The sequence below is a fragment of the Chelonoidis abingdonii genome, chromosome 5 (assembly GCF_003597395.2).
Source record: "Chelonoidis abingdonii isolate Lonesome George chromosome 5, CheloAbing_2.0, whole genome shotgun sequence".
In the NCBI taxonomy this organism is placed as follows: Eukaryota; Metazoa; Chordata; order Testudines; family Testudinidae; genus Chelonoidis; species Chelonoidis abingdonii.
The window spans coordinates 144,667,943-144,689,602 of record NC_133773.1 but is presented as its reverse complement, the minus strand read 5'-3'; the positions used below and the strand labels follow the sequence as shown (position 1 = coordinate 144,689,602).

At 53.6% G+C, this 21,660-nt stretch overlaps 2 protein-coding genes across 2 annotated transcripts in view; both read left to right on the top strand.

Annotated features, from left to right (window-relative positions):
• LOC116814667 (shootin-1-like) overlaps positions 1 to 13,255 on the top strand; it is a 47,872-nt gene extending 34,617 nt beyond the window's left edge. The window contains exons 10-17 of the mRNA XM_032762430.2: positions 1,162 to 1,309; positions 2,056 to 2,188; positions 4,594 to 4,643; positions 6,759 to 6,871; positions 7,428 to 7,487; positions 9,615 to 9,786; positions 10,633 to 10,804; positions 12,210 to 13,255. Of these exons, the coding sequence (XP_032618321.2) occupies positions 1,162 to 1,309; positions 2,056 to 2,188; positions 4,594 to 4,643; positions 6,759 to 6,871; positions 7,428 to 7,487; positions 9,615 to 9,786; positions 10,633 to 10,775 (819 nt within the window). The 3' untranslated portion in view covers positions 10,776 to 10,804; positions 12,210 to 13,255. The remainder of the gene's footprint in view (positions 1 to 1,161; positions 1,310 to 2,055; positions 2,189 to 4,593; positions 4,644 to 6,758; positions 6,872 to 7,427; positions 7,488 to 9,614; positions 9,787 to 10,632; positions 10,805 to 12,209) is intronic.
• Positions 13,256 to 20,038: 6,783 nt separating this feature from the next.
• Positions 20,039 to 21,660, top strand: part of ANKRD53 (ankyrin repeat domain 53) — a 27,526-nt gene continuing 25,904 nt past the window's right edge. The window contains exon 1 of the mRNA XM_075066759.1: positions 20,039 to 20,119. Within this exon, the coding sequence (XP_074922860.1) occupies positions 20,039 to 20,119 (81 nt within the window). The remainder of the gene's footprint in view (positions 20,120 to 21,660) is intronic.

Here is a 21,660-nt window from a genome sequence, read left to right as displayed (position 1 = left end):
CTGTGTGACCCCGTGACTGCCCAGCAGGTCCCAGGGGATCCAGCCCTGGGAGTCTGCCCTTCGGAGCTGCCACCAGCAGGGACTACGGAGACCCAACAGCCTGTTCCCCCAAGTGCTGCTGAATGGACATGGCCCAGCAAAAGGGTCAGCCCATGTCTCTGTCACCTAAAGACTGATTGGGGGGGGGGGGGTCTGCACTGCACTGTGAATCCAGGTCTGGGGGACCCGGGCTTGTGACTTGGCATTGCTGAGCGTCCACCCTGCATTGTAAACCTGGGTATGCAGTGGCTGGAGCCAGGCTTCACAGCCATGCTAACGCATCCACATTTCGCTGCGCGGGCCTCTTGACTCAGGTCTGCAAAAGGCCCTGCAAAATGACAGGGCCTGGATCCGAGTCACAGCAGCCAGCAGGATCTGGGCTCTGACCCACCCACTCCAGCAAGGTTCTAGGAGCAGGGTCCCAGGTGCTCGCTGACCCAAATCAGACTGAGGTGTGTGTGGACAGAAGTGGGCTTGGGCCCAAACCTGAGTCAGAGCCCGGCTTAGTGTGCAACATAGACACACGCAGGGAGGCCTAGCTTATCCCAGACACTCTCAGCTATGGGCACTGGGGTTCAGCCTGCTCCCCAGGAGTCCCTGCCTCCCCCTCTGCCATGGTGTCTGGAGACTGGCTGTTTATCCCCCACATCCCGTAAAGTTCTTGGCTCCAGTCTTTCCCACTCAGATCCTCCCTGGGCCAAGCCAGACTCTCAAGCTCTGCCTGGTCGCAGGGAAAACTGCCAAGCTAATGACGCTGGAGTGGTCCCATATGTCCTGCTCAGTGGGGCAATCCGGGCTAAGAGCCCCACTCTTGCATATGCTCAGGTCACCCCTGCTTGGCTGCCCCCTCCCTGTGTGGTCCTAGACCAAACCACACAGATAGATGGAATGTGTAATATTGTATGTTCCAGGCAGCCCCATGGGTGTCCTGAGTGACCTCTCTCCAAGCAGCCAGGCCAAGGCCGCAGGCACATGCCCTGGTGCTGGTGTGGCTCCCTGGGGGGATGGCCAGGGAACACAGCGTGTCTCTCAGGTGGATGACTGGGGGACTCCTGGACTGGGACAAGGCCAGCTCTTCCCAACCCTCCTGCCCCCTGCACTCCTCTTCTCTTCTGCCCTCAGGTGAAGGGTCTGGAAGAGCAGCTAGAGGGGAGCCAGGAGGAGCTGGGCACAGTGCGAGCAGCCCTGGCTGCAGCCGAAGCAGAGAAGCTGCAGCTGGGGGACAAGCTGCACCAGGCGGAGGAGAGGAACATGGTGTTGGAGGGGAAAGGTACATGTTCTCCTCACTGCTTCTGTGCTGGCCCCTCCACCTGGCGATTAGCACCCAGCCCCCCCTTGCTCCCTGCTGGGATCTGACGGACACTCCTGGCGAGGGGGCTGGCTGTACGAGAGCCATCCATGCCGAGGGTCTCTCCACCCTCTCGTGAGTGGGGCCTGGTGTTACAGGGGACGTTACAGCTGCTGGACTCCAGCGATGCAGTTCAGAACCTCAGACCCTCCCCCGGCCCGCACGTCTAAGGCTGTGCAGAGCCCCAGAGCTGGGGCTTCACCCCTTGTGCGGACGAGACCCCAGCACTGGAGCTGGATTTCAAACCTCTCCAAGCTTTGGGGGCATGTGGATCTGATTGCGGGAGGTGACTTGGGCTGATCTCTTTCCTAGCTCGACCCCCCCACAGCCTCCCCTCCCATTGCCCAGCCCTGCTTCCCCTGCCCCTGCCATTCCATGGCCCCCCACCTCCCTTCTCACGTACAGTCACGTCACCTCCGTCCAGCCCTCACTCTCGGCCCCGAACAGGCGTGGTGTATTTTTTAATGCAAATTAGCAGCTGGGAAGAGAATGGAGGAGCCAGCATCGTGTGACCAGCCAGCTGTCCAAGGCCGGTTCTCCACAGGCCAGCATCTCGGCGAGGGGGGAGACATAAGAACAGCCGTATTGGGTCAGACCACTGGGCCGTCTAGCCCAGGATCTGTGGCCCCCCGCGCGCTGACCAAATTGCTACCTGCATTCCCTTTCAGTGGCGGTGCTAGAAGAGAAATTGGAGAGGGCTGAAGCCCCGCCTTCTGAACCTGATTCGCCAGAAGTGGCTCCTCCCCCACCCCCACCACCCCCACCTCCTCTGCCACTGCCAGCATCTTCCGCCCCCGTGGAGTAAGTGCCACCCACACCCAGACCTTCCCCTACAGAGACCGCTGGCCCTAAGGGAGTCATTCCTCTAGCGGGGCATCAGCAGCTGGCTGTCAGTCAGAGTCCAGCCACTGGGCGGGGACATGGCACACGCCTAGTCCATGCGCGGCGTATGCCTGTGCCAGTGTTTTCTGCAAACCGGCGGTTCTCAGCCTTTCTCGACTCAGGACCCATAGATAACCCTGGATGGCTTTTCAGGAGCCACTCGATAGCTTTAGTGCAAAAGCCACCTGGGTTAGTAACTACGTCTTACCCATGATATACAGCATACGGGTTAATATAAAGTGCTAATAAGTACCCCTGGCCTCCCATAGCCACGGCTCCTGTCCTGCAGGACTCCCCACTCCAGGCCTTGCAACTGCCTGGTGCTGCGGGTTTGGTCCAGCCCCCCACCGAGGACCAGCCAGAGTAGCATTGCAGCACAGCGCATGGGGCCGCGGCACCACTCACTCTAGTTTGGCCCAGCCAGCCTGCATCACCATGATGGGGGCGGCTGGGCCAAACCTGAGCTGTGCTGCAACCTCGCGCTCTGTGTTGCAACACCCAGAGCGGGCAGGGGAGCCCAGCCAGCCCATTGGAGCCACAGGAGCTGCCACTGCAGGGTGAAGACAAGGCAGGCTCTGCAACACACTCCTGGGGTCCCCAGACAGGACCCACCCTGCATCTCCCCACCCCCCTTCTTTGACACATTCTGGCAACCCAATTTTGAGTCACGAGCCATGGGGTGAGAAACTTTGCTGTGAATGCCTCGGGAATGCGTGGGGAGCCCAGGGGGGGTAAGGAATTGTACAGCCTCTTACCTTCATGCTGCCCAGCTCCGTCAGGTCAGCAGCCACTGGAAGTTCTGATGTTAGGTGGCTTGTGTGAAACAAGTTTGCTGAATCTCAGCTCAGTTACTCTCTACGCGGGTAGTCAAGGGTAGAATGGACCACAGAGATGGGTCTCCCCTTCGTTGATCAGGGACCCCAGCCCCCTTGTACACAGGCAAGTGGGGGAGTTTGCTGTGCTACAGATTGCTGGGGCAGGAGGGGACTTCCTCTAGGGCTGTAACCAGCACTAAATGCAATTTACATCTGCCCCCAGCCCTATCTCCTGCTCTCCCAGCCTTGGGTCCCACACGGCTTCCCTGTACATTCACGCTCCTCCCCTGCACGATTCTGTGCCTGCCAACAGGGGAGACATGGAGTTACTGGGTGGGGGGACAAAGGGTGTACAGAGTTCTGGCAGGGGCACTGACCGTCTGGGGGTGGAGTGCAGAGGTCCGGGCCAAGGGGAGCACTGTGGGTGCTCTAGGGAGCTGGGGGGGGGGTGCATGGAGGGCTGGAAGAGGATGGTGGGCTGGAGGGCTCTCTCAGGGGCATCAGAGGATGTGGGGGGTCTTGCCAAGGGGCAGTTGTGAAGGGGCTCTGAAGGGAGCACCAGGGACATGGACTTTAGTGGGGAATATAGGTGGTGTGGGGGTCTGGACAGGTAGGGGGAGTCTGGGGCTCTGGCAGGGGTTGCCAGGGATGTGTTGAGGATGAGGGGTTCTGGCCAAGGACTGGGGCATTTGGAAAGCCTGGCATAGGTTGCGTAGGGTGTTGGGCTTCTGGTGGGTCAGTGTATCAGGGTGCAGGGCTCTGGCAGGGGATTGGTCACACTGGAGTCAGTCTGGGAGCTATAACTGTGGGGGCCTGGGACTCCCCTCCAGCGAGCCATGGCCTATCCATCGGCTGGAAGATCCAGGGACGCGCAAGTGCTCCCTGGCCTCCTCCTCCTGCAGCGCTGGGTTACTCCTAAGCACCCTCCTTTGGCCTCCACTCTCCCTGCAGCCCTCCAGCACCTCCACTCCTGGGCTGCAGGAGGGGCCTGACACCCCTTAGAAACCAAGGACTGCGGCTGAGAGTCCTAGAAAACACCAGCTGGGGCCTTGTCTGTGACATGCTCCCGCCCTGGGGGCATCATGTGCCAATTTCCTGTCAATTCACAGGCTTTGAACCCTGTCCTGAGTGTCAAACCCGACCAGAGCTAGGGGCCAGAAAAGAAAAACAAAATGTTGCCATCTTTGAAGTGCTATGGGACGCCCTCAGCTCTGTGGTGATGGGGCCATATAACGACCTGGACAGACAGAAGACACTAGAGTTAACTCAGTCCTTTGACGGATTTTTCTGGAGAGACTCTCCCTTCCTGGTTCCTCTGTGTTGCTCAGGGGGCTTCATGGTTCCTCTGTGTTGCTCAGGGGGCTTCAGGGAGCTGGAGGGGGGCATTGAGGGCTGGAGAGCTGGGAGAGGATGGTGGGGTTGGGATGGAGGCAGAGGAGTGGAGTGGGGCTGGGTGGGGCCCGGGGTGCTCTCCGTGGCAATGGATTCATACTTCTCTTTTCTTTCCAGTCCCCTTTTGGTGATCAAGCAAAGGAAAGGAATGCGGCAACAGAAACCCAGTAAGCCAGCCCGGACCGCTGCCCAACCTGACTCGAGAGGCATCGCTCGCGGCGCTAATGCTGAATCTCCTGGTGCTCCGCTGGTGTGGGGGCACAGCGCTCTCAAGTGTTCTCATTCCACTGGGCGCTGACCTCTCCGCACGCAGGGGGAGGTGATGGGGGTCAAGGCAGTTTATCATCCAGGCTGCCTTTCTGGAGGGCTACTGGACTCTAGGCTGAAACCAGCCTGCTGCTGCAGGGCTACAGCGGGTCACTGGCTTGGGGCATTTCAGTGGTGCTTGAGTGCTGGAGTGAATGTACTGAACAGGGCCAAGCTGGTCACAGCTGCTGAATGGGCAAGGTGGTCTAGTGGTTATGGTGCTAGCCTGAGACTGAGTTTTGATGCCCTGTGTGACCATGGCCAAGTCACTAAGGCCCAGATCCTCCGAGGTATTTAGGCACCTCACTCTCATTGATTTTAACCATTGGGCCTTAGTCTCTTTGTGCCTCAGTTTCCCTACCTGTAATATTGGTTGTGAGAATAAGTACGTTAAGATTGTGAGGTGCTCAGATACTTGGGGAGGGGAGGCAGATCATGGAATCCTAGAATATCAGGGTTGGAAGGGACCTTTGCAGCTCATCTAGTCCAACCCCCTGCTCAAAGCAGGACCAACCCCAACTAAATCAGATAAGTACCAGAGACAGATCCAGATCCAGGGGGGGACTAAACCAGTGCAGAAGGGAGACTTCAAGTTCCCCTGCTCAAGTGCAGAGAGGCTACCGGAATACGCAGCTATACACGGGGTGGCTCTAGGCATTTTGCCGCCCCAAACACAGCAGGCGGGCTGCCTTCGGCGGCGTGCCCGCGGAGGGTCCACTGGTCCCGCAGCTTCGGCAGACCTCCCGCAGGCGCCTGTGGGAGGTCCGCTGAAGCTGCGGGACCAGCGGACCCTCCGCAGGCAAACCACCGAAGGCAGCCTGCCTGCCGCCCTCGCAGTGACCAGCAGAGCGCCCCCAGAGGCTTGCTGCCCCAAGCATGTGCTTGGCGTGCTGGTGCCTGGAGCCGCCCCTGGCTATACAAGAGCAACTGGGATTGTGCTTAAAGCTCAGATCCAGGAGTTCTGCCATTGGCTTGCTGTGTGTCTTTGGCTAAGTCCCTCCCACTCTTGGCTTCCCCCAGATAAAAGAGGGCTGACAATGCCTGCGTCATTCTGAGGGAAGGTTGTGAGGCTGGTGTGTGTGACGTGCTTGGAGATCTTCAGATGAGAGACACGCTAGAAGGACAAAGCGTTACATTGGAACTGCCAGAGTGGATCAGGTCTATGGCCCATCTCACTCAGGATCCTGTCTCTGACAGGCACCAGCACCAAATCTTCAGAGGAGGGTGTAAAACCCACAGTACAGATGTGGGATAATCTGCCTGACTCCCCACCACACACTAGGTCTCATCCTGGCTCTAACTGAGATCGGCTTAAGACCTGAAATATAACGTTTAATATCCCTTCCAAAATTTGTTATCCATAGAACCATCCAGCCCCCTCTCTGAATTTTAGTAAACTCTTGACCTCAACGCCATCCTGTGGCGGTGAGTTCCACCGGTTAATTACACATTGTGTGAACAAATATTTCCTTTGCTAGTTCTGGCTGTGCCACTGCCCAGTTTCATCCAATGTCCCTTTGGTTCCTGTGTTCCTGCAATGTCATGTAGCCAGTCTGTGCCTCTCAACAGGATCGCAGCAGACCTCCTAGTGGGGCTCTGAACCACCTCCATTGCTGTTGGACATAGAGCGAGATTGAAACATGGGCTCCATTTTATTTTCCTTGATCCTTCACTCTTCACACACTTGGGATGCACCCCCCCTCCATAAACCTCCAGGAAGTCACCTCATCATCCACTTTTAGAACTCTCCTTTGTCATGCTGCCTATAAAACAGTCCTGTCCCATGGTTTCCTTGTCTGTCTCCGTCTGTTGTCTCTTGTCTTATATTTAGAATGTCGGCTCTTTGGGGCAGGCACCATCTTTTTGTTCTGTGTTTGTACAGCACCTAGCGCTCCGGGGGCCTGGGTCATGACTGGGACTCCCAGGTACTGTAGAAATACAAATAATACTGAGCTTCATTCTTCCTGTGCCTGCAGGCGAACCTGCTACCGATGACGTAAAAGCTCGAGCAGTGGAGGAAATGATGGCCAGGATCAAGAGCGGGGTTGCTCTGAGACCAGCAAAGAAGGATGGGGCTGCATTATCCCAGGTAAACAGTGGCACTGGGGTGTAGGAAGGGAGGCTTTGGTCCCTGGCATCCAGGGAGTGCAGCCCCCTGATATCAGTGGTGCTTGTAATAGCCAGTGTCATGGGGATGGCTGAGGCAGGGGAGTCAAGGAGTGGGGTATTGGGCCTTTCGCCTTGGTTCCAATCCAGCCATGGGTTCAAGGGGTAGTTGGCTGGCTCCGGGAGGGAAATAGAGGGATGGGACAGGGCCTTTCATCTGTAGGGCCCCAGATCCAGCCAACCCGGGCTTGGGGAATGGGCTGTGGAGCCCTTCCCCTCTGGCACACCAGTCTGACTTCGGCGCGAGGTGGATAGATGCCAAGGCTCTTTACCAGCTGATAACTGCCAATGTGATGTGAGGGGGTGGTTTTCCAGGGGAAAGGTGTCCATGTCACTGAATGCCAGCCCTAGCTGGCCGGCTTGTTTGGCAGCCTCAAGAGCGAGGTGAAGGACCCTGGGCCATTGGGATATGAGCACCGGCTGTGTCTGTGTTGGGGGAGGGAAAGCAGAATCCTCTCTCAAGAGCTCTCCCCTCTCAGGATCGCGCAACAGCAGCCAGCAAACGCAAGAGCACTGTGATGGAGCTGCAAGGGATCCTGGTAAGCAACTTTAGCCCTCAGCTTGCTGTGCAAAAAGGCACCGGTGCCTAGGAGAACCCTTTACGTTTGCACCCAGGACGGGATAGGTGCAGAAAGCTGAGCACAGTGGGGCATGCAGGGCAGCCCCCCATCCTGCAGGAATGTGCCTTCATCAAGCTACTCCAGGACAGAGCCGTTCCCTTACTGAGTAGCAGGATGTGCATCACGCTTAAGCAGCTCCTCCTTCACCCCTCTTCCTTGCTCCTTTTTCCTCTGGGCCCTTATAATGCGCTTGCTCCATGCAGAGAGCCTGATTTTTAATTTTACTCACATGCCTTGACCCTCCTACCCCAGCTGCTCACACAGGGCCTTGAAGCTGTGCTCTAAGTGTGTGCAAATTGGGGAGCATTTTTTTGTTGTAAATGAACTCCCCCCCCCCGCCCCCTTGGAAACTTTTGACGTGAGTTTCAATTCCCCTCTCTCCTTTTTAAAAAAATTAAATTAAAAATAAAAGCGTCTCTCCGCTTTGGAAGGTTTGATGTTTCCCTAGTACGATGTATGAATGGATATTGAACGGCTCATGCTGGGAGGACCTGAAACATTCAGCTGTTTACTGCATGATCCCTGCCCTGTTCACAAGTTGGGAGGGGGGAAAGAAAGCAAGCTGTACAATTTTGCCATCACTTCATTTTCCTGGGTTTGGAAAATCCACAGAATCAGATTGACAGCAGAGTCTGTAGTGCCATCCACTGAGCTTTGACCTTGACCTGGGCTCTTCTTCGACAGCCTGTGAACCTGTCTCACTAGACGTACTGAGAGTTGTATGTGGGGGTGTTTTCTGGCTTGAAAGCTTATCACAGTTACCATGTGTCGCTTACCGATTTTGCAGCTGGATAATAGCCTGCTATTGCTGCGTTGGGCTACACTACAGAGTTAGGCTGACACAAGGCGGCTTATGTCAACCTAACTATGTCAGTGTCTACGCTATAGCCCTGCTCCTGCCGATGTAAGTTCCCTACTAGACCAACATAGAACTCCACCTCGAGGGGCGGTGTAGGGCTTGTGCTGGTGTAGTTAGAGTGACGCAGTGTCTGTGTAGACTCTGCATTACTTATACCACTATTAGCTGTCTTGTCAACTTCATGGCTCCAAAATTGCTAAGAAAGCCAGCTCCCGGCTCCCCAGCCGGCTGCTGCCGGGTCTCCACTGCAAGCCAGGCTGCCACCCGGGCTCTCCACTGGGAACCTTGCTGACCCCCAGGGTCCCAACTCCCTCCTGGGAACACAGCAGCTGACCAGCCTCCGGGGGCAGATTTCCCCACTGGAGACGAGAGGCCCCACGCGGCAGCTGGGTTCCTAGAGGGGATCTGCCTGGAGTGGAGAGCCCTGGCGCTCAGCCCCCCACACTGCCCCTCCTCAGTCAGTGGACGTGTTCCTGGTGGGGACGCGCCCCACCAGCAGGAGGGTACTGTGGACATCAGCCACCACAGCAATTAGGCTGGAAGTTGACCTAGGTTGACTTACGATTGTAGTGTAGATATGCCCCCCTCCCCCGCCCCCAGTGGAGCATCTCCGTCAGCTCAAGGGGTTGAGGTCTGAGCAGGGGACAATTTTTTTTTTTGGACAAATAGTTAATTTGAAGAAAAATGTAGCTTTGGGTGACTGGAAACTATTCTCAAATGTGACATAAATAGTTTCAGCCATGCCCAAAACAGTCAGAGAAGGAAGAGGAGGTTATGCAGCCCCTACACGCACATGGAGACCCAGCCTCTAATTTAGTGGTTAGCAAACTCGCATAGGGCATGCAGGTTCAAATCCCGTCTCTGCCACAAACCTGAAACAGGTGTTTCTGATTTGCTGAAAATTTTGCAAAATGTCAGATTCAGTTCCATCCATACCAATTTTTTTTTTAACTGCCACCAAACCACAAAGCTTGTTCCTTGCCAAGCTCTAGCCCTAGGTTCAAACCTCACTACTGGTCCACGCAGCCCTGCTGGGAAGTTCAGCCCCTCTAAGCAACTGGAGGCTCAGCCCCAGGGCATCTCTGAATGTGAACTGAGATGACTGCACATGCAGCCACTGGGTGGGTGGGAACTGTGCTTCTCGGTGGCTGAGCCATCCGCTAAGGTGCGCCGGTTTCTCTTGTCAGGGCACAATGAAAAGCCCGGTCAGAAAACAGAGCTGGCGTAAACACAGCCAGAAGATCAACGACAACCAGCTGCAGTCCATCCTGCAGAGACGGCGCAGGATGGTGGACTCCTCCACCCCCACCCAGCCCTCGCCGCTGCAGGCCGAGCTCAGAAAAGAGGTGCAGAATCAAGGTGCAGTGACTCCTCCTGAGGTCTCTCAGATCCAATTCAGGAAGCCATCCTGCTGCAGTACCAGGTCCCAGCATGCTCCTCCATGGCCAGAGCAACCTTCTGCTTAGAGGAGCACTGCATGCTGGGAGCTGTGGTTGGGGCAGGCCACACCTTGCTATTTGAGAGATAGTTGACAGAGGCTACATTGTAGGTCTCTATGAGTATTCCTACCCAGCAATTAAACACCCACAGCCAGCCCATGCCAGCTAGCTCAGGCTAAGGGGCTGTTTAATTACTGGAGCCCTGGCTCTGGGATCCAGGACTCCTGGGTTCTGTTTGCAGCTCTGCCACTGACTTGCTGGGCAGTCCCAGGTATGTCACTTTGCCTCTCTTTGTCCATCTATAAAATGGGATGATACTGACCAAACTTTATTTAGTGCTTGGAGATCTACTGATGCAAAATATTCTCATCAGTTCATTATTTGTTAGTTTTCCTTAACACTGTAAGTTTCAGATGAGGGATGAGTAAAGTCCTGTTTCTGTGGCCAGTCTGTCATAACAGGGATGATTCAGCAGAACAAATCAGGGCAAGATATTTGAGTGGCCGCTGATTTTAGCCACTGTTGGGAGGCAGGTTTGACAGCTGTGGAATCTCAGAATACAAAAGTGCTGGAACTACGAGTGCAGGGGGATGCTGCAGCGCCCCCGGGCTTGAAGTGGATTCCATTAAATACAGGGTTTACAGTTTGGTTCAATGGCTCTCAGAACCCCACTATACAAATTGTTCCAGCCCCCTGTCAGAATAGCAGCATTCTGTGAAACACGGTCTTGTCACACAATGTCTATGTGGCTTTCTTATTTTCTAAGGTGACAGTGAAATTTGCAACGCTATGTCCAGTCCATGCGCCAAGGAGACTGTAGCTGTCGTCCAGTTAAGAGCGAGATCGGTGCACCTTCAGAAAAGCAGGCAACTGGCTCTCCTGAATGAAGCAGAGGACAAGCTGGCATAGAAAGAGACTACCTGGAAACCAGCCGTCCTGTAAGAAACAGCCATGACAACCCAGCTCATTGGGGCATTAGGAAGGATTGGATCTGGGATCTCCAGCACTGAAGCACAGGCACCTCCCACTTGAGCTAACGGAGTAACTCCACTAACAGGCAGCAGTAGTAGGTGGTTATCCTCCAGGTAGATCAGCCATGCGAGGCGGGGATGCCAGACATACTGCACAAGTGTGTTACAACGGTCATTCTCTGTGCATTTCGTTCTGCTTAGTTTCAGTATTTTCCCCAGAGGCTAGCATGTGCCTGTTACACCAAACCGTGACAGTTTCTGTGTGGTGGAAGGGCAGACGACCTCAATAATGGGGCTGCAAAGCACTCTGGAGTGCAAAGAGAGGGAGGCCAGCTAGGGCTGTCTGCAGCACCCCAGGCTCCAGGAACATGGCAGGGCCCTGCCCCCAGATGCTTCCAGTCTAACCATCAGCTCCCATGGAATTCAGTGAGCGCTTTGGCACTAACTCCAGTGGGTGCAGATCAGAGGCTGTGGATACAACCCAGAAAGGTGCTAAGCCCCCACAGCCCCATGATAGGTGCTGGGAGATGCTGGTGCTCCTGGAGCTGGCCATTTATTGGCTATGACCAAAAAGGGTGACCTCATACAAAGGGTGAAAGGAGGGGTCATGAGAGGACACGGGTTGGTTGCTATGGCAGAAGATCGTGAGTAGAGACTGATGTTGTGGTCACTTCTCAATCGCTCCTCTTTGGTGTGTGGGGACAATGTCCAGTATGGAGGCTGCCAGCCTGGGTCCTGACCCTGTGCCCTCTGAGGGCAATATCAAACCTCTCCTGGGCTTCAGTGGGCCAGGATCTGGCCCCAGAACTTTTCTTTGGCTCTGTATCAGCCTTGAGCATTGACTAGAACACAGCAGCGTGGCAGCCTGCTGTAGCCCAGCCTTTCCTTTCCCCACCAGTTATAGACTGTCAGCTGCCATTTGGGACTCCAGGGGTATCCCTGCCACAGGCGGCTGATGGTGTCTGCAGTGGGGTGGAGTCCCGGCCCTAGCGAAGTCAATGGGAATTGTGCCACTGAGGCCAGAGTTTCATCCAGGGGATTCAGCTGGGACTTATATTTGTGGGAGTTTGGTGAAGTTACTGTGAATAAGCCACATCTCTGAAAGGGAGGATGGGTGTGTGGGTAAGGCTGTAGCATGGGATTCTGGAGTGCTGGGCTGTAGCACTGAGTGTGCTGGTCTCTCCGTGCCTCAGTTTCCCATCCATAAAATGGGGATAATTGTCCTTCTTTTGCCTGTTTAATGGCAAGGTCTGTTTCTTATGACGTGTTGGTATAGTACAGTTTGGTCCCAATCTCCGCCTCCTGGCACTACTGCACTGCAAATGGACTCTCATGCTTTTGTTCTAATGTTCTAAACATGCCTCTCTTTCAGGTTGGACCACAAGACACTGCATGGCTGCCTGGTCTCACACCCTGCCGATGCTCCTTGCAGTACCTGCTCCACCTGTGTATCTTTCAGGCACGCAAACATTCAGATCCTGAGCACAGCCTGAGGATGCGATTCTCCAGTCGAGCTTGTTAGCGCGAAGTGCAGACAGATGCACAGCTTGCTTGCTTACGCATACTAGCTTGCTCTGCTTGCCTCGGTGGTTGCTGGGAGGTGCGGTCAGGAATCTTAACACTGACAAGCTTCATATTGTGGTCCTAGAGTGGATTTGTCATTGGCCGGTGGAACGTGGTTTTGTTGACAGTGGTTTGTAAAGATCATCCATCCCTCCTCTTTCAAAGGCCAGACATAATTTCACACTCTTCCTGAGGACTGCTGGGCTGCACATAAAGAAGGCTGCAGCTTTCGAGCCCATTCTTTTCTAACCGAGCTCCTCTGACAAGACTAGATCCAGCAGAACCCAGTCAGCTGCTGAGCTAAGCATCACGGGGGATCTGTGTCTTTCTAAGAAGCCCCACATTTGAAATTTGAGCTCTGTACCTTTTAACTAGACAACCTTTTAGAGGAAGGGGCTAAAGAGACAGAAATTGAATTTGGATGTACTAAGCTCAGAGCACGCAGCAGTTCACACGTTGTGGGGCTTGTCAAGCTGCCTAAGGTGGCTCGCGAGCCTGAGTACCCACCTCAGGGCAGACTGTGAAGAAGCAGGGCACAAACCCCAAGCTGGCTGTGAGTTCTGTGTCCACATTTCACTAACCAGGTATCACGTCTGAACTCCTCAAGGACTGTGATAGCCTTAACATGGAGTCGCAGACAGTCCCCTTGGCACTCCGGTCTGTCTTGCCACCCAGACGAGCCTGCCTTTGTGATAGAAGGTCCCTTACACCAAAAATTGCAATGGTATTCAGATTACTCCCAGTCCAAAAGGACCAGTCACTTACCGCAGATCAACTGCACCTGAGATCCTATGCCAAAGACAGTGCTTGTAGCCAATCCTATAACAAATTAAAGATATATTAACCAAGAAAAAAGAAGTGAGAGTTATTTACAAGGCTAAAGCAGATAAACATATAGACACAAACGTGTTACGATCTTAGATTCCAAAAGGTAATAGAAGCAGCTGTAATATTCAAGCTCTAAGTGTCCTTTAGGGCTATCCCAGGCCAAACAGTTGGGGATCCCTTGCTTATGCTTAGAAATCTTCACCGCTCAGAGTTCAAGCAGCATAGAGATATGCTTCCTTCTTGCCAGCGATCTTTATTCCTTTCCCCCAGACTTCAAGGGTGATGGGACAAGGTGCTTGTGCATGTCTCTTCCTCATGGGTGTTGGAGGAGCAATCAACAGAGTCTTTTGTCCACTGATGTTCCACAATGGCTTATCTGGTGTCCATGGGCCTTCTTTTGTTGGGCAGGAGATTATGCCTCTTGTGGTAAACCAGTATTTCACCCTTGGTAATGCCACTCTACTGAGTCGAGGGGTAACAGTTTTAGAGCAAACGCATGTATAGTTACAGAGCAAACACATATATTGCCTTACAACATGGGGTACAGCTGTTATAAGTCAGATTAACACATGCAGCAGCCTACCAGCATTTCATAAAGTCTAAACACACTTTTTTATAAATCTAATACCTATGTTAACAATACCAACACATGGGTGAGTCAGACTGGCTTCAAGCTGTGCATTTGTCAGTGTTCAGTGAGGCTTAGGGGCCTTGGCACGAGCTGGCATCTGGGCTGCCAGCATCACAGAGATCTCGTTATACTGTGAATAAAAAGGTACATTGCGAGATCTCCCTAAAGTTTCAGTGGTGGTCCCACTGTGTCCTAAACCATCATGGGCTGGAAGTCATCCCAGAGTCCTATTTCACCTTGGTCACTTCCGCCCCCTTGCCTCTCATCTCACTTTCCTGCAGACAAGAAACTCCCGCTGCTCTGCTCAAGTTAAGATCTGCTCTGGGTCCCTTTCCTGGCTTCCCCATCAAGTTCACACCCCTCAGCCTCACACTCTAGAGCTGTCACGTGTCTGCTCATGAAGCAAGAACCTTCTGAAATTTTTGGCTCTTGTCTTTTCCCCCTTTCCATGGTCCCTGTCCCTCCCCTTCCCTCTCATCATTCAAACAAACCCATCACCCTAGCCCCTGCAAACACACTTCTGTGAGGTCTCTGAGTGTTAGCACCCTCTAGTACAGCAAGCAGATGTATCCACCAGCAGGTAGGCTGAATCTGCTGAATCTGGTATGGAGGATCTCATTTTGGGCCATGAAAGACCCCTTAGTGCGTTAAGGAATGACAGAGATTGCAATCGATTCAAAAAGCTCATACTATTTATGTCACAGAGTGTGGGGGAGTCCAGCCCTGCACCCCTCTTCCTGGGACTCTCAGTGACTCTCAGCCAGCCAGTAAAACAGAAGGTTTATTGGACAACAGGAATGCAGGTTACAGCAGAGCTTGTAGGCTCAGCCAGGACCCCTCAATCAAGCCCCTCTAGGGTCTTGGAAGCTTAGCCCCCTGAATTCCAACCACCCAGCCCAAAACCGAAACTAAACTTCCTTCCCTCCAGCCGGCCCCTTTCTTTTGTCCCGCTTCCCGGGCAAAGGTGCTGACTCCCTCCCCCCTTACCTGGCTCAGGTTACAGGCTTAAATCCTGTCTCTCACCTAAAGACATCCCCTGCTCTCCCATCCCCCATGCAGACAGCCCCTACTCCATCACAATTTACCATAACACAGAGACAGTTCGGGGGGAGGGAGTGACATGATTACAATCTATAAGTACCTGCAGAGGAAACAAATATTTAATACTGGGCTCTTCAGTCAAGCAGAGACATTTATAGCACGCTCCAATGGAGGCTGAAGCTAGACAAATTGAGACTGGAAATAAGGGGTAAATTTTTAAAGGTGAGAGCAATTAACCATTGCAATAATTTACCAGGGATTCTCCAACATGGACCAGTTTAAATCAAGATTGGATGTTTTACTAAAATATCTACTCTAAGAATTATTGTGGTGCAGGTCTCTGGGCGGAGTTATACAGGAGGTCAGACAATGATCACAATAGTCCCTCTGGCCTTGGAATCCATGAATGGGTCTTTGGGCCAGAGAAGGCTGATGGGTTGTGAAAGGAGATAAGAAAAAGCTGACAGCCGAAGCTCTCCTTAGAGCAAGCCTGCAGGAGCAGGCAGAGATCAGTGTCTGACTGCAAACAGCCCGGGCAATGCCTGCCCTGAAGGCTGAGGGGCTTCTGCTCTTCCAGACCTTAAACCAGACTGGCACACGTTAGCCTTCCCCTAAGCCAGTGGTTCTCAACCAGGGGGGTATGTGTACGCCTGGGGGCAGGCAGAGCTCTTCCGGGGGGGACACCAACTCATCCAGAGATTTGCTTAGTTGTACAACAGGCTACATCAAAAGCACTAGTGAAGTCAGTACAAACTACAATTTCACACAGACACTGACATGTTTATACTGCTCTACATATGATACACTGGCATGTAAGTACAAGAGTTATATTCCAATTTATTTATTTTATAATCAGATGGCAAAACTGAGACAGTAAAAGCAGTTGTTCAGTACTAGCGTGGCTGGGACACTTTGGTATTTTTATGTCTGATTTTGTAAGCAAACAGTTTTTAAGTGAGATTAAATTTGGGGGCGCGCAAGACAAACTAGACTCCTGAAAAGGGGACAGTGATCTAGAAAGGTTGAGGACACTGCCCTAAACTGTGGAACATCCCAACCAAGAGCAATGACCCTGCCCCGTGGACTGCACAGTTTCCCGCCCCTCTGCACCAGCATTAGCACAAGGACCCCAACGCACCTACACTTTATGGTCACAAGCTCAGTGAGAAGCATAGTCATCCACAGAGCTGTCCCCATGGGCCAAGGGGGGGCCAAGGGGGAGTGTACTCACCCACAGACCAGTCCCCCCTTGGCAGAGGAGGGGGCTGGGGGAGAGTGGAGCCCCCCCAGACCAGCCCCCAGGGGAGAGGAGGGAGGCGGGGGGGAGTGCAGATCCTCACAGACCAGCACCCCCCAAGGGAGAGAAGGGGGCTGGGGGGGAGTGTGGCTGCTGAGCTCTTACTGTCGGCCAAAGAGTGCGCAGCCCCCGTGCCCCTTTAACAGTGGGGCAGCCCCCAGCCATGGCTCACTGGACTGGCTCCGCCCTCAGGTCAGTCCCGGGGAGTGCCCCGGATTTGGGGGAGCGGCAGGCAGCGCTCCTGTGGAGCATGGTGCTGTTGCCATGGCAACCAGCTGGGCTAGGAGGTTCAAGGGTGGGGGGCACGGGGGCAGTAAGCGGGATGGGGGGAGTTGAGGTGCCAACTGTCTATTTGCAGAAAACCCTGCACCCTTTCTCTGCCCCTTGCCCCATCCCTTCTGAGGCCACACGCCCCAGGTCGCTCACTTTCCCCCCTCCTCACTCACTTACTCATTTTCAGTGGGCTGAGGCAGGGGACTGGGGTGCCGGAGAGGGTGAGGGCTCTGGCTGGGGGTGTGAGCTCTGGGGTGGGACCAGAGATGAGGGGCTTGAGGTGCAGGAGGGGGCTCCAGGCTGAGGCAGAGGGTTGGGGCCCAAGAGGCGGTGAGGGTGCCAGCTAGGGGTGCAGGCTCTGGGGTGGGGCTGGGGATGAGGGGTTTGGGGTGCAGGATGGGGATCAGAGCTGGGGCAGAGGGTTGGGGTGCAGGAGGGGGTGAGGGCTCCAGCTGGGGGCATGGGCTCTGGGGTGGGGCTGGGGATGAAGGGTTTGGGGTGCAGGAGGGGGCTGGGGCAGGGGGAGGAGGTTGGGCACCAGAGAGGGTGCAGGCATCTCTCTCCGGCTCCTAGGCACAGGGGCAGCCACATGACTCTGCATGTTGCCCATGCCGTCAGGCACCGCCCCCTCAACTCCCATTGGCTGTGGTTCCTGGCCAATGGGAGCAGCTGACTGAGCTGGGGGCAGGGGTAGTATGTAGAGCCCCCATGGCTGCCCCTGTACCTAGGAGCCGGAGGGAGATGCTGGCAGCTTCCCGGGAGCCACGCGGAACTGGGTAAGGAACCTTAGAGCGTTCCAGTCGAAAACCAGACATCTGGCTACCGGTGGGCTTGGGGGTGGGGCATTGCGGGAGGCTTTGGGGCTGGGGGGTCGAGAGTAGGGGTTGAGGGCAGTTAGGGGTGTGTGTGTTTAGGGGTGTGAGCTGGAAATGGAGTGGCTGGAGCGTTGGGGTTTGCGTGTTTGGGAATCAGGGTAGCTGCTGGATTGGGGGTGTGAGTTTGGGAGGTGGCTGAGGGATTTGGGGGTCATGAGTAGGGAGTTAAAGTCACCTTGGGTTGTGGGTGTGGGAGTTGGGATGGGGGGCGGCTGGGTGTGTTGGGGATGTTGGGGATGGGGATAGGTGGGGGTTGGGTAGTGGCTGTGTGTTTAGGAGTGTGATGTGGGGATGGAGTGACTGGGGGATTGTATGTTGGGGATAGGGGTAGCTGAGGGGTTGGGTCGCACTGGAGATGTGGGCGGTTGAGGTGTGAGTTGAGTAGTGGCTGTGGGTTTGGGGGTGTGAGCTTGGGATGGGGTGGCTGGGGGTGTGAGCTGGGGAGTGGCTGGGGGTTTTGGGGTGTGGATTGGGTGGCTGGGGGTCTGAGCTGGGGCGGCTGCGGTTTGGGGGGAGGGGGGGGGGGGGGGGGGGGGGGGGGAGGGGGTGGGGGGGGGGGGGGGGGGGGTGAGTTGGGATGGGGTGGCTGGGGGTTTGGGGAGTGAGTTGGGATGGAGTGACTGGGGGTCTGAGCGGCTGGGGGTGGCTGTGGGTTCGGAGGGGTGAGTTGGGGATGGGATAGTGTGGGCTGTGTTTGGGATGGCAAGTGGATGGGGGGTTGCATGCGAGTGGGGGTTTGGTTGAGGAGCTGGGGAACAGGCACTATGAGGAAGCTGGAGATGGAGTGACGGGATGGATGTGTGTAGGAGTTGATGGCTACGTGTACACTACAGGATAAATTCCAATTAGCTTAAAACCGATTTTATAAATAATAGATATTTAAAGTCGAGTTGCTGTTCCACACTAGGCCACATTATTAGTGGTGTGCGTCCATGGTCCGAGGCTAGCATCGATTTCTGGAGCGGTGCACTGTGGGAGCTACTGTAAATAATAAGGCCAATAACGTCAGATTTGCGTCCACACTAACCCTAATCCGATATTAATATCGATTTTAGCATTACTCTCTCGTTTTTAGGAGTCAGAAATCGATTTAAAGAGCCTTTAAATCGATATAAAGAGCAATGTAGTGTGGACGGGTGCAGCATTAAATCGATTTACGCTGTTAAAATCAGTTTAACAGCGTAGTGTAGACCAGGCCGATGATCACTGGGGTAGTTCTGGGTCTGAGATATGCGGATTAGCTGTGGCTGGGTCTGGGGACTGTGATTGTGTAGTGTGTCGTGGGTTGTGTGTTTACATACCACTAAGTCACAAATAAGTTCCCCTCCGCCCACTCCCAAAGATAACCATTCCTGCTGTGAGATATTTCATCTCTGTGCTTCAGTGTTGTGGGGTCAGCAGACACCAACCACCATATTTTCTCATTCATTATTTATATTGCGGGTCACACCTCAGTTGTGTTGGCCCCTTTGCGCTAGTGCTATATAGAAGCAAATGCACAGGCTCTGCACCAAGGAGCTTAAAACTAAAGACAGATAATAACAGGTCAGCAAACCAGCTCTCTGGAGCTTCAGCCATTTAGTACATGATTGTGTGGATAACAATGTACACTTTCGTCTCTCTACAGCCCACAAGGTGTCAGGCACGGAGAGACCCATTCTGCAGACCCCTAAGAATTCTGTGGGTTTTCTGATCGAATACAATAGTCTTCCCGTTCCGCCCCAAATGTGTAGTTATGTTGCATTGTTAGCTCAGCTGCTGCCTGTCAGACATGGCGTGGTTCCCCCTTACCACTCCTCCCCCGGCCCTTCCAGATAAAAGGTCCTCTCAGGGGAAAGGGGCCAAGTGGAAGCACATCATCATCTCCCCTTTAGCCCCCTTGAAGAGGCCCCAAAAAGTTAATACATGGAATCATAGAAGATCGGGGGTGGAAGGGACCTCAGGAGGTATCTAGTCCAACCCCCTGCTCAAAGCAGGACCAATCCCCAACTAAATCATCCCAGCCAGGGCTTTGTCAAGCTGACCTTAAAAACCTCTGAGGAAGGAGATTCCACCACATCCCTAGGGAACCCATTCCAGTGCTTCACCACCCTCCTAGTGAAATAGAGTTTCCTAATATCCAACCTAGACCTCCCCCACTGCGACTTGAGACCATTGCTCCTTGTTCAGCCCCAAGCCATTTCCCCCCAGGGTCTCTGGAAGCTGTGGCAATCAGAGGGTGAATCCCAAGTAACTGGAGAATGGCTGGAAGCCAGAGCTATGGTATTTCACCTGGGAGGAGACAACTTAGTTAATTTTAAAAATTATTGATTTCTAGTCACTTGGCACCTTTTTAAATTCAATTTAACTTGACGCTGGGCATTTTGAGGTTAGAAGAAAACCTCTGTTGCTTTGTGTGCATCCGATATGGAGGATAGCTGACCTTGCTGTCCAAAGGAACTGGAGGGCTGAAGCCAGCTTGTGTGGAGATTAACATGGAACATATAAGGGATGATGACCTGCCCCTACTCATTAAACCAGGCTGCAGCATCGTCCCCGCTTAGCTCAGTGAGCACAATTCTAGACCTTGCGCAGAAGTGAAGACAATGATGGGACAGACAGAGTAATGTGTCTATGTGTCTGGCTTCTCGTTTAGAGGCACTCCCAAATCGGCCAGAGTCTGTAAGAAGTTGCATGGAGGAAAGTATGAGCACATGGCAGCCACCGTGGGAAACCTGCACTGGCTCCAGGAATGTCTGCAGAAAGCTGAGTCGCCCAACCAAGCCGATATCAATGTAAATCCCATTTGTTAAGTGAACATAAGGCTGGTGAAAGATGCCAGCCTGCTTGATAACTGGGGAGAAGGGAGTTCAGGCTCCCCTGGCCCATTCAGTCCTTGGTTTCTCCACCAAGAGTGACAACACGGGGCCCATTATGATGGACAATTGTGATGCTGGTTTTGTGAGCTGGACACTTGTCTCTTAGCAACTGCTCTGAGACCCAAACTCAGTGCATTGTGGCACAGGGGACTGAGCAGGGGAAGGGGAGCCAGAAACTTCTGAGTTCTATTTCCCCATTAATACTCTCTGTGATCCTGGGCCAAACATTTGCCTTCTTTGTGTCTCTCAGTTCCTCCATCTGTAGAACTGGAATAATGCTTACCTACCCCACAGAGTTGTCGCAATTAATGTTTGCACAGCACTTGGAAGATATAACTAAAAACAGTATTTATAATCCAGTGATCTCAACCCCCCTTATAAAGATTAGAATAATTATCCACATATTACAGATGGGGAAACTGAGGCACAATCAGGTGAAGTATCTTGCCCAAGTGAGTACAGTAAGTCAGTAGCAGAGCTGGAACGAGAACCCAGGTCACCTGATTCCACTGCCTGTGTGCAAGCTCCCTCACTATTCTTACAAGCCCACCAGACACACTTCAAAAGAGAGCTTTCAGCTTTGAACTAGCAACCAGGAGGCAAAAGGTTCTGTGTACTAATCCTTTGAATCAATGGTTCTTCACTTGTGCTCTGCAGAGAATTGGCTGCTCCACTGGGGCTCTGATCTAGCAAAGTATTCCCACTGAAGCCCCTTGCTTCCAGCAGCTAATTTTCTTTAAAGCAGCTAAAAAATGCATAAATCCTTCATTCTTCCAGGTGAACAACTGCTCTATGGCTGCCACAGGGATGTTATGGGCTCCAGTAGGAGCGGAGGTGGTCTGTACAGCTGTGAGTGAGAGGGGCGGTATTCCCAAGATAGTCTCTGTTAAGATTTGATCTGCCTTTTCAGAGACTCGCTGTGAGCCATGCAGGCCTCAGTCCCATCTTTTGTCCTGCTTCCAATTACGTCAAGGCACTGTTATCTAATGGGAATTTATTCTGTGGCATCTGGGCACTCAGCACCTCTGAAAAATCAGGCTAGCTGTTTAGGGCAAGATTTTTAAAGATATTTAGGCACCTCCAGATGGAGATGGGTGCTGCATGGGATTTTCACAAGCTCCTAGGTGCCTCATGCCCATGAGACTCAGTGAGACTTAGGGTACGTCTACACTGCACGATTATTTCGAAGTAGTTTAAACCGATATTACGAAACCGATGTTATAAAATTAGTTTTGCGCGTCCACAATGCGATCACAAAATCGATTGCTTGTGTCCATGGTCCAAGGCTACCATCGATTTCAGGAGCGGTGCACTGTGGGTAGCTGTTCCTCAGCTATCCCATAGTTCCCACTTCCGTGTTGAGAGCACAGTGCCTGATGGGCCAGAAAACATTGCCCCGGGTGGTGCTGGGTACAGCCTCACCCCTCCCTTTGTGAGGGCAGCAGACAACCCTTTGG